General features: G+C 45.4%; 1 protein-coding gene across 1 annotated transcript in view; it reads right to left on the reverse strand.

Annotated features, from left to right (window-relative positions):
* LOC134343846 (RNA-binding E3 ubiquitin-protein ligase MEX3C) overlaps positions 1–18,189 on the reverse strand; it is a 46,682-nt gene extending 28,493 nt beyond the window's left edge. The window contains exon 1 of the mRNA XM_063042620.1: positions 17,621–18,189. Within this exon, the coding sequence (XP_062898690.1) occupies positions 17,621–18,035 (415 nt within the window). The 5' untranslated portion in view covers positions 18,036–18,189. The remainder of the gene's footprint in view (positions 1–17,620) is intronic.
* Positions 18,190–27,435: the final 9,246 nt, after the last annotated feature.

The following is a 27,435-nucleotide window of genomic DNA, read 5'->3' on the forward strand; positions in this document are numbered from 1 at the left end:
TGTCTTCACTAAGGAGGACATAAATAATCTTCCAGAAATAGTAAGGGACAGAGGGTCCAGTGAGATGGAGGAACTGAGTGAAATACATGTTAGTAGGGAAGTGGTGTTAAGTAAATTGAAGGGATTGAAAGCAGATAAATCCCCAGGGCCAGATGGTCTGCATCCTAGAGTGCTTAAGGAAGTAGCCCAAGAAATAGTGGATGCATTAGTGATAATTTTTCAAAACTCGTTAGATTCTGGACTAGTTCCTGAGGATTGGAGGGTGGCTAATGTAACCCCACTTTTTAAAAAAGGAGGGAGAGAGAAACCGGAGAATTATAGACCGGTTAGCCTAATGTCGGTGGTGGGGAAACTGCTGGAGTCAGTTATCAAGGATGTGATAACAGCACATTTGGAAAGCGGTGGAATGATCGGACAAAGTCAGCATGGATTTGTGAAAGGAAAATCATGTCTGACGAATCTCATAGAATTTTTTGAGGATGTAACTCGTAGAGTGGATAGGGGAGAACCAGTGGATGTGGTATATTTGGATTTTCAAAAGGCTTTTGACAAGGACCCACACAGGAGATTAGTGTGCAAACTTAAAGCACACGGTATTGGGGTTAAGGTATTGGTGTGGGTGGAGAATTGGCTAGCAGACAGGAAGCAAAGAGTGGGAATAAACGGGACCTTTTCAGAATGGCAGGCGGTGACTAGTGGGGTACCGCAAGGCTCAGTGCTGGGACCCCAGTTGTTTACAATATATATTAATGACTTGGATGAGGGAATTAAATGCAGCATCTCCAAGTTTGCGGATGACACGAAGCTGGGCGGCAGTGTTAGCAGTGAGGAGGATGCTAAGAGGATGCAGGGTGACTTGGATAGGTTGGGTGAGTGGGCAAACTCATGGCAGATGCAATTTAATGTGGATAAATGTGAAGTTATCCACTTTGGTGGCAAAAATAGGAAAACAGATTATTATCTGAATGGTGGCCGATTAGGAAAAGGGGAGGTGCAACGAGACCTGGGTGTCATTATACACCAGTCATTGAAAGTGGGCATGCAGGTACAGCAGGCGGTGAAAAAGGCGAATGGTATGCTGGCATTTATAGCGAGACGATTCGAGTACAGGAGCAGGGAGGTACTACTGCAGTTGTACAAGGCCTTGGTGAGACCACACCTGGAGTATTGTGTGCAGTTTTGGTCCCCTAATCTGAGGAAAGACATCTTTGCCATAGAGGGAGTACAAAGAAGGTTCACCAGATTGATTCCTGGGATGGCAGGACTTTCATATGAAGAAAGACTGGATGAACTGGGCTTGTACTCGTTGGAATTTAGAAGATTGAGGGGGGATCTGATTGAAACGTATAAGATCCTAAAGGGATTGGACAGGCTAGATGCAGGAAGATTGTTCCCGATGTTGGGGAAGTCCAGAACGAGGGGTCACAGTTTGAGGATAGAGGGGAAGCCTTTTAGGACCGAGATTAGGAAAAACTTCTTCACACAGAGAGTGGTGAATCTGTGGAATTCTCTGCCACAGGAAACTGTTGAGGCCAGTTCATTGGCTATGTTTAAGAGGGAGTTAGATATGGCCCTTGTGGCTACAGGGGTCAGGGAGTACGGAGGGAAGGCTGGGGCGGGGATCTGAGTTGGATGATCAGCCATGATCATAATAAATGGCGGTGCAGGCTCGAAGGGCCGAATGGCCTACTCCTGCACCTATTTTCTATGTTTCTATGAATTATAACATTAGTAGGCAGGGCCACCAGAGAGTATTGCAAGAATGTTGGATTTTAAATAATGAGGTTCTGTTGCAAACATCCAGGAGGTTCATGACATCTCACCTGGAATACCAGACAATTCTGGTTCCCTTACCCAAAAGATATAGCAACAATGGAAGATCGACAAAATGAAAAATGCCTATGTATTCAAGTCAAAATGAGAGACAAGGACCAATTCTGACAGTTATACATTTAGAAACATCTGCTTAGACATTAAGCACTCTAATAAAGATAGCAGTTATCATTAATAACATTGAGAGTTCAATAATAAATTAAAATAAAAATGGAAGAATTTAGGAAATCTTTATCAAACACACTGGAACCCGTCAGAAAGCACGTGGGAAGAGAAAACAGTTAACAATGTTAAATAATAACTCACAGACTAGTTTGAGAATGCCCATTAATTTACAGCATAAACACAAAATTACTTCATTCATACAGCATGACCACATGCTAGCTCCCTTGATGGCCTTGTAAACCACCTGAAGACAAAGCTGAATCTCTTCAACCTACTGATATGTTGAATAAGTGGTGTCAAATTATTTAATATATCATACAACTATGTAACCCCAAAAACAAAGGAAAGGGCTTTCACTGGAATACAAATTAAAAGGACAATCAGAAATAAAGTTTCTGCAAATGCAACTTTTCAAAAGTTTGACAGGAAAAAGACTGTATAAGTAAAATATTCGAAGAAGTAATTTCATCGAATATTCAGTAGGAAAGTTAAGCACACTGTCAAAGTGGCAACAGAATAAAGTACTTCAAAACAAAATAGACTGCTCTTAAATAGGCTCAAATCTAGTTTAAAGTCCAGACTAAGAACCCAACAGGCAAGAATAAAAGAGAGGCCATAAGGAGCTCAACATAGTCTTAACACAAGAAACAGAACAATGCTGACCCCATTTTCAATATTGCAAAGCCGTCCAGTCTTGATGAAGGGTCTCTGCCTGAAACGTCAATTGTTTATTCATTTCCATAGATGCAGCCTGACCTACTGAGTTCCTCCAGCATTTTCTGAGAGACTCTGGCTTTCCAGCATCCGCAGAATCTCTTTGTTCATAGCAAAGCTACCACCTGGTTAAGAATGGCAAGATTTTCCTCTCACACAATGTGTGCTCAGCTGCAAAGCATTTCAAACAGATTGTTTTAAACTTTATCTACAGATCCAACAGAAAGTTGCCAATAAAATTCCTGCTGAAAGGATAATGTCAATGATAATCACGATAATGCAGGATAATTTATTAACTATGTCCAATAATTATTTGAAGACTGGAAAGCAAGGGAACATTTTGTGTGCTTCAAACAAGAGTCATTTGGATCCCTTAGAATCAGAAACTTGAGACAACTGTCAAAATGTGAACCGAATAAAGCAATTACATCAAAGATTCCATACATCAGCATTTCCTGGAGAGAACTTTTGGGGGGTGGGGTGGGGTGGGGGAAGAGAAAGAATCGTGCAGACAACAAAAATCGCACTTTCAAATCAAATGGTCACATGCTATTTAATTTGACCAAATTAACCTGTTATTTAAAAGGAGATGCAATACAGCCCAAGCAGGTTAGGTGAATTAAACAATGACCCACTTCAGCCACATTAACAAAACCTCAAAATGCCAAAGTAATCACACTACTCTCAAAACAGTAACAACATATTAATCTGTGCTCTGGTTACATAACATTTAGAGCATTGAAGTTTAAACAGTTAACTTTGCATTAGAGATAGTCCAAGGAGATCTAAGTGAATGACTTGAATGAGCGCAGTGCTATTCCAGCTCAGGCCGCTGGTGTTCAGAGTTCAATTCCAGTGCATCTGCAATGAGTTTGTACATCCTCCCATGAACACGTGGGTTTCCACCAGATGCTCTGGTTTCCTCCCACAGTTCAAAGACATCCCAGTTGGTAGGTTAATTGCTCTTTGTAAATTGCTATGAATAGGCTAGGGTTAAATAGGTGGATTCCTGGGCTTCACAACTTGTTGGGTCAGAAGGGCCTTTTCCATGCTCTTATCACCCAATAAAGTCTCTAAAGATATAGCTGGTACATTTGCAGATAACTCAAAAGGTAGGTAGGAAAGCACATTGAGACGATGGTTATAGAGAAACTATAAAGGAACGTGGACAAGTAAATGTGCAAATAAAATGAGGAACGTGTAAAACTGGCAAAAAAAAGTAAAAAGCATACTTCTAAACAAGGTTGCACATATCAAATATACAAAAGGATCCGATTGTCCCAGCACATCATCTACAAACCTGGTATGCCGGCAATTAGGGAAGTTAACAAAAGCAGGGAAATTATGCATCAGTGATGTAGGATGCGGATGTAAGTTCATCCAGAGTACTGTGTACAGAATTGTTCTCTATTTAGAGCAGTCTAAATTGCAGCTGGAGAATTCAGGGAGGGGAACGGCCAACATTAAAAAGGCATCTGTATTAGTTGGCTCAGTTGACTCAAAAATGAAAAAAATCTCGAGGTCCTGATGAAATGTATCCAAAGCCACTGTGGGAGGCAAGACTGCAGGCGCCCTGAGCTGTTTAAATCTTTCCTGGCCATAGACGAGGCACCAGAATACTGAAGGTAGCAAATGTGGTAATGTTATTCAAAGGCAGCATCGATAAACCACCTCATTACAGAGCTATGAATCTAACATCAGTAATAGGGTGTTTGAAGACAAAATTAATCTGACAATTAGAAAGGCAGAAATTAATCAAAAGAATAACATGCATTGATTCAGTCTACACAAACTTCAATAAGACCTTTGACAAGGTCCTACATAAACCCAGAGGATCTGAGACAAACTGGATCCAAAACCTATTTGGAGACGGGAGATATTTGGTATTTGTTGCTCTGTGTTAGAATCAGAATCAGGTCTAATATCACTGGCATATGTCTGAAATTTGTTGACTTTGTGGCAGCAGTACATACCATACATGATAAATATAGAAAAACTGAATTACAGTAAATTATATATTAAACAGTTAAGTAAATATAGTGCAAAAATAGAAATTAAAAAATAGTGAAATAGAGTTCATGGGTTCAATGTCCATTCAAAAATCGGATGGCAGAGGGGAAGAAACTGTTCCTGAATCGTTGAGTATGTGTCTTCAGGTTTCTGTACCTCCTCCTTCATGGTAACAATGAGAACAAGGAATGACCTGGGTGGTACAGGGTCCTTAATAACGGACACCACCTCTTTGAGGCTAGTGCCCACAATGGAACTAGGTTCACATCTCTCTGCAGCATACTTCGATCCTGTGCAGTAGCCCCCTCCATACCAGACTGTGATGCAGCCGGTTAGAATGCTCTGCATGGTACATTGTCTTTGGAGACACACCAAATGTCTTGATGCTATGACTTTTACTGTTTGATATATATAATAATAGTTTGGTTATGAACCTGGGTTGAAATAGTAACTCCGCAGACATGAAAATTGATGTTGCTGGTAGCAAGGTGGTGGTCTAAGGACACGGATGAATTGGTAAAACGGGTGAAATAATAGCAGATGGTAATTAATCCTGCTGGGGAGGTAATACATTTTGGGATGATTAATAAAGGTAGGACATACAGAATTAGGTTTATTATCACTGACATATGTTATAAAATCTGTTGTTTTTCAGCAGCACACTGCAAAGGAATAGTGCGGTTCACGAACTGCTCAGAAATCTTATGGCAAGGGGGAAAAAGCTGTTCCTAAATTGTTGAGTGTTGATCTTCAGAATCTACAACTACTCTTTTAAAAAAAATGTGGTATAATCTATTTAAAACAGACAAGGAATATTTTCCTCAAACCCCTGCAAGAAGTCACAAGTCTCGAACTTTTCCCTAAAGGGCACGAGAAGCCAAGGTTTTTGAATACCGTGCCTATAAAAAATATTGCCCCCCTCCCGGAAGTTTTCATGTTTTATTGATTTACAACCTTGAATCACAGTGGATTTTATTTGGCTTTTGACACTGATCAACACAATGACACTTGTGGCAAAGTGAAAACAGATCTCTACAGTTATCTAAATTAACTACAAATATAAAACACAAAATTACTGATTGTGTAAGTATTCACCCTCTTTAATGACACACCAAATCATCACTAGTGCAGCCAATTAGTTTCTGAAGTCACATAATTAGTTAAATAGAGATCACCTGTGCGCAGTCAAGGTGTTATAAATCAACTGTTGTAAAAATACTCCTGGAAGGTGTGTGGTGGGACGTGGTGGAGTTGTGACTGGAAAATAGGGGGGGGGAGAGGAGAGAGAGAGGGGAGAGGGAAGAGAGAGAGAGAGAGAGCGAGAGAGCGAGAGAGAGAGAGAGAGAGAGAGAGAGAGCGAGAGAGAGAATGAACATCAAGGAAAGAGCCAAGCTGTTGAAGGAAGTTTTTGGCGAGAGTGGAAGTGAACTACAGATGGAGGTCGGCGGGAAAGAGGAACAGAATGGAAAGAGGAAGAAAAGAAAACAGAGGTATGGGATATCAAACTCTGAGGAGTCAGCGGATGATCAAAACAGGACAGCAAAGCAATGGAAAGATGATGAGATTAAAGCAATTTTAAAACTAAGTGAAGACGGGGTGTCTTTTGGTGATTGGAACCTGATTCATTTGATGAAGATGCTCACCAAAATAATAGGCGAGATTAAAGGAGCAAAGATTTTACGAAATGGATCGCTATTAGTGATTTGTCGGGATACTGCTCAGCAAGGCAAAATGATAAGATTATGTAAAATAGACGGCAAAGAAGTACAATGCTCAATACCCAACAATAGAAAGTGGACCAGAGGAGTTATTTCAGGGATACCAACAAAAGTTACTATGGATGAGATTAAACAGAACATAAAAGGAGCAAAAATTACTGAGGCCAAACATTTGAAAGTTACAAGAACTGGGAAAAAGTGTGATAGTTTATTGGTAATGATTAATTTTGATGAAGAGAGATTGCCGACTAACGTTTACTTAGGGTATATGTGTTATGCGGTTAGAATATATATACCACCGCCTTTAAGATGCTACAAATATCAGAAATTCAGGCACATTGCGGCGGTCTGCAGAGGAAAACAGATGTGGGAGATGTGCTGGAGAACATGAATATGGGAAATGTGAAGCGGGAGCTAGGCTGAAATGCTGCAATTGTGGCGAGGAACACAGCGCAGCTTATCGAGGGTGCATTTATAGCAAGAAGGCAGCTGAGATACGATATGTAAAAGTAACTCAAGGAATCAGTTATGCAGAGGCAGTGAAAAAATTTGATGAAAAAAGGCTGTCAAGCAAACAAATACAGGGAATAATAAACTGGTGAACTGTGAGAGCTGTAACGTGAAAAATAAGGATACACTATTAATGAGTAGAAAGGATTTCATGCTTTTTATGGTGGATGCAATTAATTGTTCAGCACAAACAAGCAAAAGAACTGAGAAAATTAAAATTATCGTCAAGTCTGCAGAAAAGTATCTTGGTATTAAAGGGATTAGGTGGGAAGAAGTCAAAGAAACACTGAATGGAGGATCCAACAGTTCACAGGCAGGGGAGATGGAATCTTAATGGCAGTATATTTCTTGCAAATGGTCAAGAATATAAGAAATGTTTCAGAACTTAAGGAAAATCCTCAGATTTTATGGTTGAAGCCCAGGGTAAATGTGCAGAACTCCAACAACAAATAGAAGTACCGGACAAGAACAGTGAGTTGGAAAGAGATTGGAAGATGGAGGAAATTATTATAAGGATACAAAAGGAAAAGGAATTTGTTGCAAGTGAATTATCTACATTCAGATTATAAAATGAAAACATGGAAGCAAATGAAGAAGAACTCTGAGGTCTCAGTAAACAACTGCAGGCTATGATCCAAGAAAAGGAAAACCTGAAAAAGCAGATAGACTTGGAAAAACAGCGATTTTAGAAGTATAACATGCGATAATTACTATTCTTTAACAAGACAATTTTAGTCTTACAAGTGATGTAGATGAAATCAATGTAAGTGAGGTAATGCAACTACACGAAAACGTGACAAAATTAGGGAAGAATAGCAGTTTGCAGCATTATCTAATGAGAGTATTAAGCATTCACGAGGAATTGCAACTACAGAGTGATGCTAATAGAGAACTGCAGGCTGAACTAGATTGTCTAAAGTAGAGAACTCCAGGACGTATTTGGTTGGAACACAAGAAGTCTAGCAGGTGGCAGTAATGCACTGAAAACTGGTTGCCAACCGCCATAAAACAAAAAAGAAGTAGTAGTAGTACTCCTGGAAGGTCCATCTGCTGGCAAGTCAATATCCTGGCAAAAACTATACCATGAAGACAAAAGAACATCCCAAGCAACTCCACAAAAAAAGTTATGAAAAGATGGATACAAGAAATCTCCAAGTCATTGAATATCCCTTGGAGAAACAGTTAAGTCAATTATCAAGAAATAGAAAGAATATGGCACTATTGTATATCTGCCCAGAGCAGGTCATCCTCAAAAACTGAGTGACTATACAAGAAGGGGACTAGTAACGGAGGCCACCAAGAGACCAATGACAGTTCTGGAGTGGTCACAAGCTTCAGTGGCTGAGATGGGAGAGACTGTGCATACAACTGTTGCCCAGGTGCTTCACCAGTTGCAGCTTTATGGGAGAGTGGCAAAGAGAAAGCCAATGTTGGGAAAAAAAAACACTCACATGCCGAAGGGTCTCCACCCGAAACGTTGACTGTACCTCTTCCTATAGATGCTGCCTGGCCTGCTATATTCACCAGCAATTTTTATGTGTGTTACTCACATGAAGTCTCAGCTAGAGTTTGCCAGAAGGCATGTGGGGTGCTCTGAAGTCAGCAGGAAGGTTCTATGGTTTGATGAAACCAAAATTGAGTTTTTTGGCCATCAAACTAAACGCTATATTTGGCACAAGTCAAACACCGCAGATAATCAAAAACACACCATCCCTACCGTGAGGCATGGTGGTGGCTGCATCATGCTGTGGGGATACTTCACTGAAGCAGACTCTGGAAAGCTTGTGAAGGTAGAGGGTAAAACGAATGCAGCAAAATACAGGGAAATTCTAGTGGAAAGCCTGATGCAGTCTTCAAGAGAACTACAACTTAGAAAGATCTGTTTTCCAGCAAGACAATGACCCCAAGCATAAAGCCAAAGCTACACAGGAATGACTTAAAAACAAGTTGATGTCCTAGGGTAGCCCAGTCAGAGTGCAGACCTCAACCCAATTGAGAATTTGTGGCTGGACTTGAAAAGGACTGTTCACTTACGATCCACATGCAATCTAACAGAGCTTGAGCAGCTTTGCAAAGAAGAATGGGGAAATATTGCAGTATCCAGATGTGCAAAGCTGTTATAGACCTATCCACACAGACTCAAGACTGTAATTGCTGCCAAAGGTGCATCTAAATACTGACTTGTAGGGGGTGAATGCAATAATTTTGTGTTTTATATTTGTAATTAATTTAGATAACTTTGTAGAGATCTGTTTTCACTTTGAAACAAGAGTCTTTTTTCTGTCAGTGTCAAAAAAAGCCAAATTAAATCCACTGTGATTCAATGTTGTAAAACAATAAAACACAAAAACTTCCAAGGGGGCGAATACTTTTTATAGGTACTGTATTTTTGAGAAATAATATAGATAAAGGGATGAAAGGTTACTGTGAGCAAATGGACTAAAGAGTTAAGTTGCAATTTGATCAGCCATGCTTTGACTGGTCTGGGGGCTTGGTGGCCTAATCTTGATCTCAATTGAGCTCATGGGTCTCCAGAGGAAAATTACTAATCCCTGCAAACATGCCATGGCAAAAAGAATCAAAAAGCACGGATGTGTCTGTCATTGGCATGTTCTTTGAGACCAACTTTATTAAGACAAGTTTCTTTCCAGGAGAGTAGTGGTAAAAACCTTCAAGAAAACAACTGAACTAACACAAATCAAAAAACCTGCAGATACAAGAAATATTAAAAGCAGAAGATACCAGAAATCTATTATGAATCATTTATAAATGCATTGCAGCTCCTGAAGTTCTCTGACAGCGCTTTCTAAAACCACAACAGTAACAAACATACAGCACTGCAAAATTCTCCAAAGGAACCACAATGCTAATTTGGAACAACTGCTATTTCTACATTATTATCTTGTCCAATTACTGGTACTCCCCACCAAGACTCAAATTTAGAAGACACTCATCCAGGGACCACAGTCATCAAGCACTACAGCACACAAACAGGCTCTTCAGCACAACTAGTCCGTGCCAAACTAATTAAACCCGGACCATAGCTCTCCATACTCCTCCCATCCATGTACCTATTCAAACTTCTCTAACATGCTGTAATCGAACTTGAATCTACTTCTACTGGCAGTTCGTTCCACACTCTCACCTCCTTCTGAGTGAAGGAGACCCCCCCCCCCATGTTCTCCTTAAACCTATCACCCTTAACCTCTAGTTTTTGTCTCCCCCAACCTTAGTGGCATTTAACCTACTTAGACCCTTCAGTTTTGTTTACTTCATCCTCCTACGCTCTAGGGACTAAATTTCAAACCTATTCAAACTTTCCCTATAACTCAGGACCACAGCAGTGTAAAACAGTTTACAAGCACCTCAAGGAAAAGTTATAGCTATGCAATTGTTGACAATTATGTGCTCTCCACTTTAAACTAATGCTTTAAGTGGGTTTAATCAAGCCTTAAAACACAAAGCATCACCTTCTAAAAAGAATTTCAAGCACCAATTATGGCTGAGTTGCTTCATTCTTATCTCAAATATAAAGCAGGATACTAAATGTTTTTTCAGTGATATAAAGAGTAAAAGGGAGATGAGAACTGACATTGGACCATTGGAAAATGATGCTGGTGAGGTAGTAATGGGCGACAAAGAAATGGCAGATGAAGTTAATAAGTACTTTGCATCGGTCTTCACTGTGGAAGACACTAGCAGTGTGCCAGAGGTCCATAAGTGTCAGGAAGCAGGAGTAAATGCCATTGTTATTACAAAGGAAAACATGCCAGGCAAACTCAAAGGACTTAAGGTGGATAAGTCACCTGGGCCAGATGGACTACATCCCAGAGTCCTGACAGAGGTTGCTGAAGAGATAACAGATGCATTGGTCATGATCTTTCAAGAATCACTTGATTCTGGCATGGTCCCGGAGGACTGGAAGATTGCAAATGTTACTCCACTCTTAAGGGAGGAAGGCAAGATAAAGGAAATTATAGGTCAGTTAGCCTAACCTCAGTGGTTGGGAAAGTGTTGGCGTCTATTATTAAGGATGAGGTTTTGGGGTACTTGGAGACAAATGATAAAATAAGTCAATGTCAGCACAGTTTCTGTAAAGGGAAATCTTGCCTGACAAATCTGTTATGAGTTCTTAGAGGGTAGACAAAGGAGAGGCAGTGGATGTCATTTACTTCGATTTCCAGAATGCATTTAATAAGATGTCTCACAAGAGGCTGCTGGACAAAATAGTACGGTGTTACAGGAAAGATACTGACACGGGCAGAGGAATGGCTGACAGGCAGAGGCAGAGAGTGGTTAAGGTTGGCTGCCTGTGACTAGTGGTGTTCGTCAGGGGTCAGTATTGGGTTCCGCTACCTTTCATATTGTTTGCTGATGATTTGGATAATGGAATTGATGGTTTTGTGGCAAAGTGTGCAGATGATACAAAGATAGGTGGAGGGGTAGATAGTGCTGAGGAAGCAAAGCAGTTGCAGCAGGACTTAGACAAATTGAAAGAATGGGCAAAAAAAAAAGTGGCAGATGGAACACAGTGTTAGGAAATGTACAATAATACCTTTTGATGAAAGGAACGATAGTGTGGACTATTATCTAAATTGGGAGAAGGTTCAAACATCTATGCTGCAGAGAAGAGTGTTGGGCAGCTTTGGGCCTGTACTCACTGGAACTTAGAAGAATGCCTGGGGTGGGGGGCAGGTGGAGAATCTCATAGACCACCTGGATAATACAATGCACAGGACCAAAAGAAGATTCAGAGCGCTGTAAATTTAGTCGGCTCCATCTTGCATACTGGTCTACAAAGTACCCAGGACATCTTCAGGGAGCTGTGTCTCAGAAAGGCAGCGTCCATTATTAAGGACCTCTAGCACCCAGGACATACCCTTTTCTCACCGTTACCATCAGGTAGGAGGTACAGAAGCCTGAAGGCACACACTCAGTGATTCAGGCACAGCTTCTTCCCCTCTGCCATCTGATTCCTAAATGGACAATGAACCCGTGAACACTACCCACTTTTTAAAATATATATTATTCCTGTTTTTTGCATGATTTTTAATCTATTCAATATACATATACTGTAATTGAGTTTTTTATTATTTTTTCTTCTTCATTATGTATTGCATTGAACTGCTAAGTTAACAAATTTCATGACACATGCCAGTGATAATAAACCTAATTCTGATTCATTGAACCAACTGAATGTTGATAGGACTAGAGCAGGTGGATGTTGAGAGGATGTTTCCGTTGGCGGGGGTATCCAGAACCACAGGGCACAGCCTCAACATTGAGGGGTGACCTTTTAGAACAGAAGTAAGGAGGAATTTTTTTTTTCCAGCCAGAGTAGTGAATCTGTGGAATGCTCTGCCACACACTACGGTGGAGGCCAAGTTCGTGGGTATATTTAAGGCAGAAGTTGATAGTTTCCAGATCGGTCAGGGCATCAAAGAATATAGCAAGAAGGCAGGTGTATGGGGTTGAGTGGGTTTTCTACTACCTGTAGTTTGTTGCAGTTTTTGCAGGATAGAATACAGCAACAACTCTTCCTACGTGATACTGCAAACTCTATTTCATAGTCAAACAATCCTGGAAATTTCTAACACTAACGCATTATTGTACTGCATCGAAAGGCAGATCAAATTTCGGTCAAACATCCAGTGCAGCGAGAATGAGCACCAACACATTTAAACTCAAAAGCACCTTCTACTCTTGTCAGGGGAACATAAAACATCCCCAGCCATGACTTTTTTGTTCTCTTCAATAGTTAGCAAAATGGTATGGGATAGTACAGTACAGTTATACCCCAAAGAATATTACAAAGCAAAAAGCAGTGCTATTTCTATGTAACTGGCCCTCATTTTGTACATCACTGTTATGATTTTAAATTATTTAGGGATGTTTGATTCTGAAATGTATTATATAACTGAAAGTGTCATTCATTCCTCAACTGTATAGCCACAAAAGCATCTCTACATCCATTAAAATCCAACCTAAACTGAATGACCCTAAATGACCCAAACAGCGACTCAAAAATATTTAAGGTAACAAATCAGTAATTCTGTTGAACAAGCAATGTTCTTTTTTATTTCTTAGACACTGAATATAAACTCATGATTTACTAAATTATGCTCAGGCAAAGTTTAAGGTTAACTGCCATCAATGGTCCCCAGCCCAGCTGTGAAAAGAGAGTTGGCCTGGGGCCATCAAACCTATCTCATTAAAAAACCGTAGAGCTACAGAAACTCCAATGACCTCATCCATGGGAGAGAAGGGCTAAGAAGGGCTACACCTGGAGAAAGACGGGCTCAGGACAGAGGACTGTGGCGAGCTACTTTCAGCAGCCAATGTCCCAGTAGGGGTAATGGGTTTATGCAAGTTTAAAGTTGTTTCACTTAATCTGCTTTACAGCAAAAGGAGGAAAATATCACAGACCATTTCCTCTCTCGTCAGCACTACATCAGTTAATTCTCCCTTCCCGCCCAGACAGAAATTAGCAAGGTTAAACTGACAGAATTACTTTCTTACAGGACTCTTGCTAACCAAGTTAGAAACTAATTTATTCACTTCTGTACAATTTAAATACAAATTTCAAACCAAGGCTCCAAGATGTTCTCCTTTTAATTTGGCAGTATCTCAGAAATTAAATTGAGCTGTTGCCAAACACAAAATACATTCCAAAGCTAATAAGCTGAAAAGATTTATGATGCAAATATTTCAGTTAAAATATGATAGGGCTTACTAACAGTTGAATTTTCAGATCATACAATCCTGTACACCAAGAACTAGTCAACCAAACTTTTGAGTTTATGTCAAATGCTCAAGGAAACAAGTGCCATTTTATTTCAGAAATCCTGCAACTTCACTTTGGTAAATTCCATTAGTTCTTTTGTGTAAAATAAGTGACCAAGAACCTTTAATCCAAGGAGTAATGACTCTGACGCAATTTTCAAAATGCATATATTAACCATTGGTAAGAAATTTCAATTTTCTCTTCCTGAAGCACAGTGGAGATCACATGAGATCTACAAGGAATTATATTATAATCTGCTTATTCAGCATGCTGGTGCTGGAGAATGAATTTTCAACAATTTGGTTTGTCTAATTCAAATGCTGTTTCTTAACTGAAAATTGTCTTGCAGAACTACTTTGTATTATTTTAAAGTTGACAGCTTGTGATTAACAAATAACAACAATTCTCAGGTGTGTTTAAAAAAAAGACTACAGATGTGGCAGAGGGGTGAGAGAGGGCTTTGTTTATGTTTATGTCTATGTTTATCTCTTTCATTCTTTTGGGGTCTTTTTCTGTGGATGCCTGAAGACAAGTATGTCAAGTTGTATTCTGTATAACATCCTCGGATAATAAGCAGAACCACTTAACCATGAAATGACTTGCAACATACAAAGACTTCTCAAAGCTGCAGAATGTGCTAAAGAACTCAACTAATCAAGTATTTTTGATGGGTTATTATCATCAAATATACAGTAGTAATATCAATGAGTAAAGCTTTATAAGGTTAGGTTGATCGAACTAGGTCTTTTTTCTTTGGAGGGAAGGAAGATGAGGTGACTTGAAGATGTACAGAAATGCCAGATCAAGTAAACAGCCAGAGACGGTTTCCCAGGGCAGAAATGGCCAATAGATGGGGATTAGAGGAAGTATAAAGGGTGGCAAGTTGTTTACACTGAGAGTGGTGAATGCATGGAACACCCTGTCCAGTGGTAAGGGCAGATACATTATGGACATTTAAGAGAATCTAAGAAAGGCAGATGGATGAAAGAAAAATGGAAGATTATGCAAGAGAAAAGGGTTAAATTGATCTTGGAGTAGATCAATTCTTCATAGGCTGAAAAGCATGTAAGGTGCCGTAATGTTTGCAGTTCTACGTTAAAGTCTGCAACATCAGTTGGATAAATACAAGACAAATTAAGCTGATACTGGATCAATCTGTTTTCTTTCCCATGGAGTCTTTTGGATACAGGAGAAGGTAACACTGCCTCACATGTACAGTAGAAATCACCCAGTGTTGCATTGTAAAGTTGTTCCCCTTACTTTGTGCTACCGCCTCTGGAGACTTCAGAATCTGCATCTCTAAAGCTCAGACTTTAAACTGTTTATTGATAAACTGGTTTATAACAGCATTGTCATTAATAATGGTGTGTCCTGACGTTGGAGGTCTGTCTGTATGAGGTGACGGGAGGATGAGTGGGTGGGAAAGGGGCTGGTTTTGCATCTGTTGTAAGGTTTTGTTGCGTTGTTCTGCTGAACATTGTGGGCATGTAACGTTGGCACTGCAAAACACAAACGATGCACTTCACTGTATGCTTCAATGTACACTGGATAAGTACCATGATTCTGAAGAAAAAAATATTACTGGAAGGAGAAATTGATATTGGGAGGGAAGGATGGGGGGGTGTTGGGAAGGAAGGGGGGAATGGGGGGGACTGGAGTGTGGGGGGGTGGGAAGGGGGGACTGGTGTGGAGGGGGAGGGCAGGAGGGGGGGGTCCGGTGTAGAGGGGGAGGGCGGGAAGGGTGTACTGGTATAGAAGGGGAGGGGGGAAACACTGGTGTGGGGGGGGCGGGAAGTGGGGGAACACGTGTGGGGGGGCGGGAGGGGGTGGCACCGGTGTGCGGGAGGGGGGTGGCACCAGTGTGCAGGAGGGGGCAGGGGGGTGACACCAGTGTGCAGGGAGGAGGTGGGACACTGGAGGGGGGGCGGGAGGGGGAGACCGGTGGGGACACTGGTGTGTGGGGGGGGGAGACGCGGGAGGTGGGGGACACCAGTGTGGGGGGGGTCGGGAGGTGGGGGACACCGGTGTAGAGGGGGCAGGAGGGGAGGGGACACTGTGGAGGAGGGGCAGGGGGGTTACACCGGTATGGGGAGGCGGTTAAGGGGGGACACACCGGTGTGGGGGGGAGGGGGAGGACACCGGTGTGGAGGGAGGGGGCAGGTCACTATGGAGGGGGGGCGCTGGTGTGGAGAGGGGGTGGGAGGGGGGAACACCAGTGTGGAGGGGGGGCAGGAACATCAGTGTGGAGGGGGGGGACAGGAAGGGGGGGACACCAGTGTGGAGGGGGGGTGGGAAGGGGGGGAAATACAGGTCTGGATGGGGGGACAGGAAGGGGGGGGAACACTGGTGTGGATGGGGGGGACGGGAAGGGGGGGACACCAGTGTGGATGGGGGGGCGGGAAGGGGGGGACACGGGTGTGGAGGGGGTGCAGGAAGTGGGGGGACACTGGTGTGGGGAGGGGAGAAGGGGGGGCACCGGTATGGAGGGGGGAGACACCGGTGTGGAGGGGAGCGGGAAGTGGGGGGACACCAGTGTGGAGGGTGGACACCGATGTGGGGGGAGAGGGGGGAGAGAGGGGGGGAGAGGGGGGAGAGAGGGGGGAGAGAGAGGGGGAGAGAGAGGGGGAGAGAGAGGGGGGAGAGAGAGGGGGGAGAGAGGGGGGAGAGAGAGGGGGAGAGAGAGGGGGAGAGAGAGGGGGAGAGAGAGGGGGGAGAGAGGGGGGAGAGAGGGGGGGAGAGGGGGGGAGAGGGGGGAGAGGGGGAGAGAGGGGGGGAGAGGGGGGAGAGAGGGGGAGAGAGAGAGAGGGGGAGAGAGGGGGAGAGAGGGGGGGGAGGGGGGGGAGAGAGGGGGGAGAGAGGGGGGGAGAGGGGGGGGGGAGAGGGGGGGAGAGGGGGGGGAGAGAGGGGGGAGAGAGGGGGGAGAGAGGGGGGGAGAGAGGGGGGGGAGAGACACCGGTGTGGGGGGGAGAAGGGGGAGACACCGGTGTGGGAGGGGAGAAGGGGGGGGACCGGTGTGGAGGGGGGCGGGAAGTGGGGGGCACCGGTGTGGAGGGGGGGACTGGTGTGGGGGGGGGAAGAGGGGGACACCGGTGTGGGGGGGCGGGAAGTGGGGGACACCGGTGTGGGGGGGCGGGAAGTGGGGGACACCGGTGTGGGGGGGGGACACCGGTGTGGAGGGGGGAGAAGGGGGGGGACACCGGTGTGGAGGGGGGAGAAGGGGGGGGACACCGGTGTGGAGGGGGGAGAAGGGGGGGGGACACCGGTGTGGGGGGGGAGAGACCGGTGTGGGGGGGGAGAAGGGGGGGACAGCGGTGTGGAGGGGGGAGAAGGGGGGACACCGGTGTGGAGGGGGGAGAAGGGGGGGGACACCGGTGTGGAGGGGGGAGAAGGGGGGGGACACCGGTGTGGAGGGGGGAGAAGGGGGGGGACACCGGTGTGGAGGGGGGAGAAGGGGGGGACACCGGTGTGGAGGGGGGAGAAGGGGGGGGACACCGGTGTGGAGGGGGGAGAAGGGGGGGACACCGGTGTGGAGGGGGGAGAAGGGGGGAGAAGGGGGGGGACACCGGTGTGGAGGGGGGAGAAGGGGGGGGACACCGGTGTGGAGGGGGGAGAAGGGGGGGGACACCGGTGTGGAGGGGGGAGAAGGGGGGGGACACCGGTGTGGAGGGGGGAGAAGGGGGGGACACCGGTGTGGAGGGGGGAGAAGGGGTAGGACACCGGTGTGGAGGGGGGAGAAGGGGGGGGACACCGGTGTGGAGGGGGGAGAAGGGGGGGACACCGGTGTGGGGGGGAGAGACCGGTGTGGGGGGGAGAGACCGGTGTGGGGGGGGAGAGAAGGGGGTGGTGTCGGGGCCCCACTTTCCTTTCCTCGCCTGCCGTCACTCACCCTGCCTGCCCACGATCTCGGCGACGTGCTCGGAGCTGGGCACGGGCACACACTCGGTCATGTTGACGCTCTTCTTCCTGGGCGGCGGCTGCTGTTGCGGCGGCTGGACCTGCTCGGCGTCGAATAGAGCCAGGACGGAGGAAACGAGGGGAAGGCCGCCGGGGCAAGGGGCCGCTCCTTGCGGCGGGAGGAGCGGCCCGACCCCGGGCCCAGACACCGAAACCCCGCCGGCCCCGGCCGACGACGGCGGGGGCGGCGAAGGCGGGGAGTCGGTGTCCGGGCCCCGGCGGTGCTGAGCGGAAGGAGGCGGCGAGTCTGGGAGACCGAACACGGAGAGTTGTTCCATGGCGATGTGGAGCGGCCTGGAGTCGCCGTCGTCCCGCTCCACCTCTGTAAACACTGTACTACTCGGCATTGTACAACACTAACAGCACAAGATTATCATTAAATATTTTTCTCATTAAATAATAAACCTCTTCTTTTTTTAAAAAAATATTTTTTCTCTACAAAAGCGCCAGCGCCCCTGAATTAATTCTTTTGTTCTTTCACTCCATCGTCGGAAGGTCTATAGCCACGCCCCCAACCGAAGGAAGCGTGCATTCTGATTGGCTCCGTTCTAGTGGTGTCCCGCCCATTTCCAGTCAAACTCGCGACTGACGCGCGGATCTCAGCGCGCATTGGATGGGTGAGCTGTCACTCATGCACGGATGTCCCGCCCTGCCACCCTGCCCTCGCCGAGGCGACGGGATGGCGTCACGCTGACCCGTTCCGAGGCTTCGTGTCGGCCGTTTCAAATGCAATGGGCGAGAGCCCGCTCCCCATTCTCCTCCGTGTCTTCCAAGCCGGCCGTCGAACGGCGTAAAGTTAAACGAAAACAATGCTGGTGGTGGCGCTGATTGGTCTATCTCTATTCATGATGGCTCAGGCAAGGTCACGCCCTGTTCCCGCCATCAGAGATGGTGGGCGAAAGAGTGAAGTTGGTTGGTTAAGTTGGTTACCGGTGAGTGGGTTAGTTTGCTAGTTAGTTGCTTGGTGACTAGGTTGGTTGGTGATTGACTGAGCTGGTCGGTTAGTTTGGTTGTTTAGTTGCTTGGTGTGTGTCTTGAGTGATTTGCCTAGTTGATTGACCCCAAGACCATAGGAAACAGGAGCAGAACGAGGGTGTTTGGCCCATTCAGTCATGGCTGATCATTTTTTTCTTTCTCCTCAACTCCATTCACCAGCCTTCTTCCCATAACCTTGATGCCATGTCCAATCAAGAACCTATCAACTTTTGCCTTAAGTACACCCAATGACCTGACCTCCACAGCTGTGCGTGGCAACAAATTCCACAAATTCACTGCCCACTGGCTAAAGAAATTTCTCCTCATCTGTTTTAAATAAATGCCCCTTTATCCTGAGGCTGTGCACTCTTGTCCTAGACTCTCCCACCATAGCAAACATCCTTTCCACATCTACTCTGTCTAGGCCTTTCAACATTCAAAAGTTTTCAGTGAGATCCCCCTCATCCTTTTGAATTTCAATGAGTACAGAACCAGAGCCATCAAACATTCCTTGTATGAAACTTTTCATTCCTGGAATCATCCTTGTGAACCACCTCTGGACCTTGTTCAATGCCAGCATATTTCTTCTGAGATGAGGAGCCCAAACCTGTTCATAATACTCAAGATGAGGCCTCACCAGTGCCTTATAAAGCCTCAGCATCACATCCCTGCTCTTGTATTCTAGACCTCTTGAAATGAATGCTAACATTGTATTTGCCTTCCTCATCACCAACTAAACCTGCAACACCTTGAGGGTGGTCTGCACAAGGACTCCCAAGTCCCTTTGCATCTCAGATTTTTGGATTTTCTCCCCGTTTAGAAAATAGTACGCACACTTATTTCTACTACTAAAGTGCATGACCATGCATTTTCCAACGTTGTATTTCATTTGCCACTTTCTTGCCCATTCTCTTAAATCTGTCTTTAAGTCCTCCTGCACCCTACCTGTTTCCTTAACACTACCTACCCCTCCACCAATCTTTATATCATCTGTAAACTTGGCAACAAAGCCATCTATTTCATCATCTGAATCATTGATATATAGCATAAAAAGATGTGGTCCCAACACTGACCCCTGTGGAACACCACTAGTCACTGGCAGCCAACCACACAGGGATCCTTTTATTCCCACTTGCTGCCTCCTATCAATCAGCCAATGCTCTAACCACGTTAGTAACTTTCTTGTAATATCATGGGCTCTTAATTTGGTAAGCAGCCTAATGTGTGGCACCTTGTCAAAGGCCTTCTGAAAGTCCAAATGTACAACATCCACTGCATCCCCTTTATCTATCCTACTTGTAATCTCCTCAAAAAAACCAACAGGTCTGTCAGGCAAGATTTTCCCTCAAGGAAACCATGCTGACTTTGTCCTATCTTGTCCAGTGTCACCAAGTACTCATCACCTCGTACTTAACGATTGACTCTAACATCTTCCCAACCAATGAGGTCAGGCTAACTGGTCTATAATTTCCTTTCTGCTGCCTTCCTCCTTTCTTAAAGAGTGGAGTGACATTTGCAATTTTCTAGTCCTCTGGCACCAATGCTAGCGTCCACTGATTTTTGAAAGATAATTTCTAATGTTGCCACAATCTCTACTGCTATCTCTTTCAGAACTTTAGGGTGCAGTTCATTTGGTCTGGGTGACATATACTTTTAGGTCTTTAAGTTTTTTGAGCACCTTCTCCCTTGTAATAGTAACTGCACCCACTTCCCTTCCTTCACACAACATCAGTCTTCCACAGTGAAGACTGATGCAAAATACTCATTTAGTTAATCTGCCATCTCCTTGGCCCCATTATTATTTCTCCTGTCTCATTTTCTAGCAGTCCTATATCCAGTCTCATCACTCTTTTATTTTTCTACATACTTGAAAAAGTTTTTACTATCCACTTTGATATTATTTGCTACCTTGCTTTCATATTTCATCTTTTCCCTTCTAATGATTCTTTTAGTTGCTCTCTGTAGGTTTTTAGAAACTTCTCATTAATTTTTACTTTGTTGTATGCTCTCTCTTGTTTTTACATTAGTTTTGATTCCCTTGTCAACCACAGTTGTGCTATTTTACCATTTGAGTATTTCTTCACTTTTGGAATACGTATGTCCTGCGCCTTCCTCATTTTCCCCAGAAATGCATGCCATTGCTGCTCTGCTGACATCCCTGCCAATAGCTCCTTCCAATTTACTTTGTGGCCAATTTACTTTGATTGGTGATTGAGTGAATTGAATGACTGGTGGTGATTGCATTGTTGATGGGTGGGTATCTGAGTGATTCGGCTGGTTGGTTGGTAATTGAGTGAATTGGTTGACTGGTGATGATTGCATTGTTGATGGGTGGGTATCTGAGTGATTCGGCTGGTTGGTTGGTAATTGAGTGAATTGGTTGACTGGTGGTGATTGTATTGTTGATGGGTGGGTATCTGAGTGATTCGGCTGGTTGGTTGGTAATTGAGTGAATTGGTTGACTGGTGGTGATTGCATTGTTGATTGGTGGGTGATCGAGTGAGTTGGCTGGTGGGGTTGAGTTGTTTGGTAGTTTGCTTGGTTAGTTGGTGGTTGGTGCAGGGCTTGAAATAGTATTCCCTTAGAACGTAGCAAACTCTAAGAGGTAGCAAAACACTACAAATGCAAAAATAAAGTGTAATTTAGTTTCACAGCGAATTCCTTACCATGAAGTCGGTATGAAACGGTAGAACCATACAGTTCTCTCTCAGACAATTGAGTTTGATCGGCATTTTCAGAATCAGATTCATTATCACTGATGTATTATGTGAAGTTTGTTGCTTTGCTGCATCATTGTAGAGCAAAGACAAAATATTAAAAACTGCAAAAGAAAAGGAATATTGAAGTGCTGTTGTCGGGTTCTTGAACCATTCAGAATTATTTCTGTCTAAGATCTCATTATACTGAAGTATAAAGTGTGTTGCCCTGGAGGCATTTGTTTAGCTTTGTTGGGTTTCTGCTTTAAATAATTTGTTTATAACTATTTGCTAGTTAAAGATAAAATTCATTGTCTATGGTATATCGCAGCATGTGATGACGTCACCTCCGGTTTCGCCGTGTCTTGTGGGTAACTTCCGGTTTGGAGAAGGAGAAAAGGTGGGGTCCCGTGCGTGCGGCATGCACGTAAAAAAGCTCTATGTCTATCCACAAAGAAACATTATAGAAGCAATGCCGTAGGTTCGTATGATGGTAGACATGTTGAAGTAAAAATATTAATGCAGATTTTGTTAAAGGAAGTGGCGGTTCAGGTGGCGCACATGGCGGCTTTCCAATTTCAAATGCGGGGTCAGCTTGAGCCCGGCGGCGGTTTGATGCGACCCCCCCCACTCCCTACTCGGGGCGGCTGTACACACTCTCTAAAAGAAGAGAGCGTGCGCGGTCTCCAGAATGAAACAGACGCTGTATATGTTTGTATTTTTTTATCAGCAGTTTTCACCATACGATGTTAATGTGGAAGAGTGAACAGTAAATGGTTAACCTTACTACAACTCTGTCTTTATTGGCTCCGGTTTAACTTGGTGTTTAGTCAAAGTTTCAACACACTGCACGAGAATACTACAGTGAAAAGGCGGAACCATTAGATGTTTCGACAAGTCGTACGATGGCTTCGTGATCAAGCACCAAGTTGTTTGCATCCAGCGCCAAGAGCAGTAGGACATTGGCAAGTGTGGCTGCCCTCGCAGGAGCTAAAGCAGAAGCCGCCAAGGTGCGAGTGTCATACGCTAACTGTTACGTACCCCGTAACTGGGTTGCCAAACCAGCAGAAATGGATCACTCAGTTGGAGACTGGATTACTAGAACTAAGAAAGTTTTATTAAAGAAACAAGGAACACAGTAATCGAAAGGATAATAAATGCAACAGTTCAGCAATGATAAACACACATGTGCACAGAATTAAGATAGCAGCATCAATCAAGCTCTATCGTTGTCTAGGGGTAAATGACCAAATTTCAAAGTGACACAAAAGTTCAGTCCAATTTAGTTCAGTTCGCAGTAATCGTTGCCATGGTGATGGACAACATGGGGAGAGAGAGAGAGAGAACGGGAACGACTGATCATTCAGAAACGGCTTCCACTCACAGACCGGCGATAATTACTCACGAGCAGCTTTTGGGCAGGTCCTTGGTGATGTCACCTGAGGTCACCGACTGTGACCCCTCCTCCAGATGCGGTCGATCCTCTGCAGTGAACCCGGCACCCAGGCAAGGGCGGACACACACCGGGTTCCCGCTGATCGTACCTTTCCACCTTATGCGTTGTCCGGTACTTCCCAGTGACTCGTGAGAGGCGCACCGCTTCCAGGGTCTCGTTACCTGGGGTGTCGTGTGTGTCCTGCCTTAGCGAACCTGTCCCTTTTTATCCCCCTGCTGGGGTATCGCCTGTCCATCACTTCAAACAGTTCAGGATTCAAAGGGGGAGCCGCTCCAGACAGCTCTCTCTCTCCCGTCCCTTCGTTACACATCTCCAGATGCTGTTTCATTGTATTCCTTATCTCTCTCTTGAAGACAGGTGGCAGACCAACTGCTGATCACACAGGACAGCTAACATCTTATTCTCATCACATAACCAAGAAGCAAAACTGAAAATGGAAAAGGCTGCCAGAGAAGCGGAAAACCAGTTGGAAAAGGCAAGGATAGATACAGGGTTAGAATTGCTGATGCTACAACGAGAAGCTGATGGACCCGCAGTGGAAGCACAAGTGTTGGAAAATGCTGAAGAAATGCACGTTCTAGATGAAATAGGAAAATCTATATCAGAAAGGGCCAAATTAGAACGCACCAGCAAATATGTCCAATCTCAAACTGACCTGCAGATTCATTCTCCCTCTCCATACTTGCCTGTTGGCGTCCCATCTCATGTGAAATCACAGGGAAGCTTCGTTGCATCACGTCCACCTGGGGAAGACAACTCACAATTGCAACCTTGCCACAAACTCAAGTATGAAAGGGCTGACTATAAATACTTCCCGACACCAAACTTACCAGATCTGGCGAGAGCAGAGACAAAGGCTGAAGTCAGAACATCAAATCCCATCATGAACGTACACGCTCAGTCATATGTCCCCCAACATATTCCCCCAGCTAGCACGCCACCTGCAGCAGAACCCTTGGCACAGTATTTAGCGCGGCGAGACCTCGTCAATTCAGGACTGTACCAGTATGATGATAAGCCTGAAAATTACTGTGCGTGGTACTCCTCATTCACCAGTGCAGCCACCGGAGTCCAGCTCACAGCAACCCAAGAGTTGGACCTTGTGACTAAATGGCTGGGAAAGGAATCAAGTGAACAGGTGAAATGCATACGCTCAGTGTACGTCAACAACCCCAAGCTAGCCTTACACAAAGCATGGGAGAGACCTCGGGACTGCTATGCGGCCCCTGAAATTGTTAAGAGGGTGCTATTTCAACAGCTGGACAATTTTTGTAGGGTGTCAGCCAAGGACCACACTAAATTACGAGAACTCAGAGATTTACTCATGGAGATTGAAGGTGCTAAAGAAGATGGCTATTTAACTGGGTTGTCGTATCTGGATACTTCACGTGGAATTGGACCAATTGTGGATAAACTTGCATTTGGGCTGCAGGAAAGTTGGGTGTCTATTGGCTCAGGGTACAAGGAAGAGAACGGTGGTTGATTCCCTCCCTTTGAGTATTTTAGTAGGTTTGTGTGCAGTGAGGCGAAGAAGCGAAACGACCTTAGCTTCATGAATCAATGTAACACCACAACTCACACCAAGCCAGTCAAATCCATTTTGAACAATTGTAACATCAATAAACCCGTCTCCGTGCATAAAACCGAAGTCTCCGCAACCAACAACGACCCTAGCAAGAATTGTCCATTGCACAACAAACCCCACCCCCTCAGAAAATGCAGAATGTTTAGAAACTAACACTTTGACGAAAGAAAAGCTCTTCTCAAGGAAAAAAGAATATGTTTTAAGTGCTGTTCCTCTACCTCCCACCTCGCTGAAGAGTGTACGTTCCCCGTAAAGTGCTCAGATTGCAACAGCACTAATCACGATGGGGCCATGCATCCCGGCCCGTCACCGCAAACTGCCAAGGCTCCTCCACTCCCACAAGAGGATGGCAGGGAGGGAGAGGATCACTCTGATACAACTATTGTCAGCTCGAGCTGCACGGAAGTTTGTGGTCCAGGTCAGTCGAGCCGTTCGTGTTCAAAGATCTGCCTCACTAAGGTATCCCCTAAGGGAGCCAAAGACAAGGCCATCAAAGTCTATGTAATTCTGGACGACCTGAGCAACCGCTCACTAGTCAGACCAGAGTTCTTCGAGTTGTTCAGCATAGAGAGTAATCCATTCCCATACTACCTCAGAACTTGCTCTGGCATTGCAGAAACATCTGGGAGGAAGGCAGAAGGCTTCCAGCTCGAGTTGCTGGATGGCAAAGTTGTCATCTGTCTCCCTCCACTTGTAGAGTGCAACGAGATCTTGAATAACTGATCCGAGATTCCGCCGCCAAACGCAGTGCTACACCAGCCCCATCTCCACCACATTGCCAAGCACATCCCAGAACTGGATCCGGAAGCAGAAATACTCCTGCTACTCAGAAGAGACGTTCTTAGGGTGCACAAAGCCAGGCAGCAGGTCAATGGACCACACAACGCCCCCTTCGCCCAATGTCTGGATCTGGGCTGGGTGGTGATAGGGGAGGTGTGCCTTGGCAACGCACACAAACTGACAGTTAACACGCTCAAGACTAACGTGCTAGAGAGTGGCTGCTATTCAATTTTTCAGCCCTGCACAAGCGTTATGTGTAGCAAGGAAGCACAAGCATAGTAAAGTAACCGAGAAGACACTGAGACAGTCAGTCTTCGCCCAAATCGAGCACGACAATAAACTTGCTCCATCAGTGGAAGACACCATCTTCTGAAAAATAATGGATACAAAAGTCTTTAGAGATGAAGCAAACAACTGGGTTGCCCCACTACCATTCAGAGAACCACGCCAGCGCTTGCCAGACAACAAAGAGCAGGCAGTCATGGAGTCCTTCCCACCCGATGACTGTGCTCCAGTGATCAAGGACCTAGATCTGGGTGGAGAAACCATACCCACACAAAGGAGTTTGGGTCTCCTGTGAGAGATCACGACCGGCGCATTCACGTTCTCCGTGCCAACCACCAACAAACCATTCACCTGCCATGGAGTTTTCTCCACTGTTAACAGTGTTTTCGATCCCCTGGGTCTGCTGGTGCTGGTTATGATCCAGCGAAGAGCCCTCCTCAGAGAACTTAACTCTGAGCTCTCCAACTGGGACACTCCGCTACCAGAAGACAAGCTTAGCAGATGGGAAGCTTGGAGAGATTCACTCCAAGACCTAAAACAGCTTCGTGTCCCATGTAGGTACACTGTGACCTCACTCACCGAGGCCGTGCACAGAGAATTGTGAGTGTTCTCAGATGCGTCAACCAAGGCCATCGGTGCTGTAGCTAACCTGAAAGTAGCTTGGAAAGATGGTCAAGTTGAAGTGGGATTTGTAACTGGCAAGGTGAAGCTAGCACCTCAGTCTGAGCCTACAATCCCAAGGCTTGAACAGTGCGCAGCTGTCCCAGCTGTGGAAATGGCAGATCTTATCCAGGACGAGCTAGACCTAGAGCTAGATGCCGCCAAGTTCTACACAGACAGCAAAGTAGTGCTCGGCTATATCTATAATGAATCAAAACTTTTCTATGTGTACGTTCACAATAGAGTTCAACGCATCTGCCTGTCCTCAAAGCCCGAACAATGGCATTATGTATGTACAGAGGAAAACCCTGCAGACCACACATCGAGATCCTTACCAGCAGCCCGTTTGGCGCAGTCCTCCTGGTTCACCGGACCCTCCTGCCTGCGTCAGCCACCAGCAGAGAAAACAAACAAACGAGCAAGACATTTGAGCTGATCGAACCCGAAAGAGACTGGGAAATCCGCCTGCAAATACAAACTTGTGCCACCTACCTGGAAGAATTAATACATACCACTGACCGCTTTCAGCGGTTCTCCACCTCGAGCTCCTTAGTGAGAGGAATTGCATTCCTCATCCACATCACCAGATCCCACAAACAGTGGGTCATCATGTTCAGCTGCATGAGTTCGAGAGCTGTGCACATTGAGCTCATCGAGTCTGTAGCTACATCCAGCTGCATCCAGGCGCTTCTTTGCACTAAGAGGCCCAGCAAAACAGTTAAGATCCGATTGCGGCACTAACTTTGTTGGAGCGTGCAAGGAGCTTGGGATGGACAAGACTGTGCAAAGGTGAGCAGGGATGCAACTGGGAATTCAACCCACCACACGCCTCTCACATGGGAGACTCTTGGGAGCGGATGATTGGCATCGCCAGAAGAATCCTTGATTCAGTATTTCTGCAGCAAAGGACACGCCTGACCCATGAGGTACTGTGCACACTAATGGCAGAGGTCACAGCCATTATAAATGTGCGACCACCACTACCTGTGTCTTCGGACCCGGAAAGCCCCTTCACACTCTCACCATCTATGCTCCTTACTCAGAAGGCAGGAGTTCCCCCTCCACCTGGAGACTTCTCGGACAAGGACTTGTACACGAAGCAATGGAGACAGGTTCAGGCTCTTGCAAATCAGTTCTGGACCCGTTGGAGCCACGAATACCTACTTTTGTTAAAACACAGACAGAAGTGGACAGAACCTCGCAGGAACCTTCAAGTTGGAGATCTAGTCCTGCTCAGGGGCAAGCAGGTCGCCCGCAACTGCTGGCCAATGGCCAGAATCACTACCACATTCCCTGGAAGGGATGGACAT

The sequence above is a fragment of the Mobula hypostoma genome, chromosome 3 (assembly GCF_963921235.1).
Source record: "Mobula hypostoma chromosome 3, sMobHyp1.1, whole genome shotgun sequence".
NCBI classification, from domain to species: domain Eukaryota; kingdom Metazoa; phylum Chordata; class Chondrichthyes; order Myliobatiformes; family Myliobatidae; genus Mobula; species Mobula hypostoma.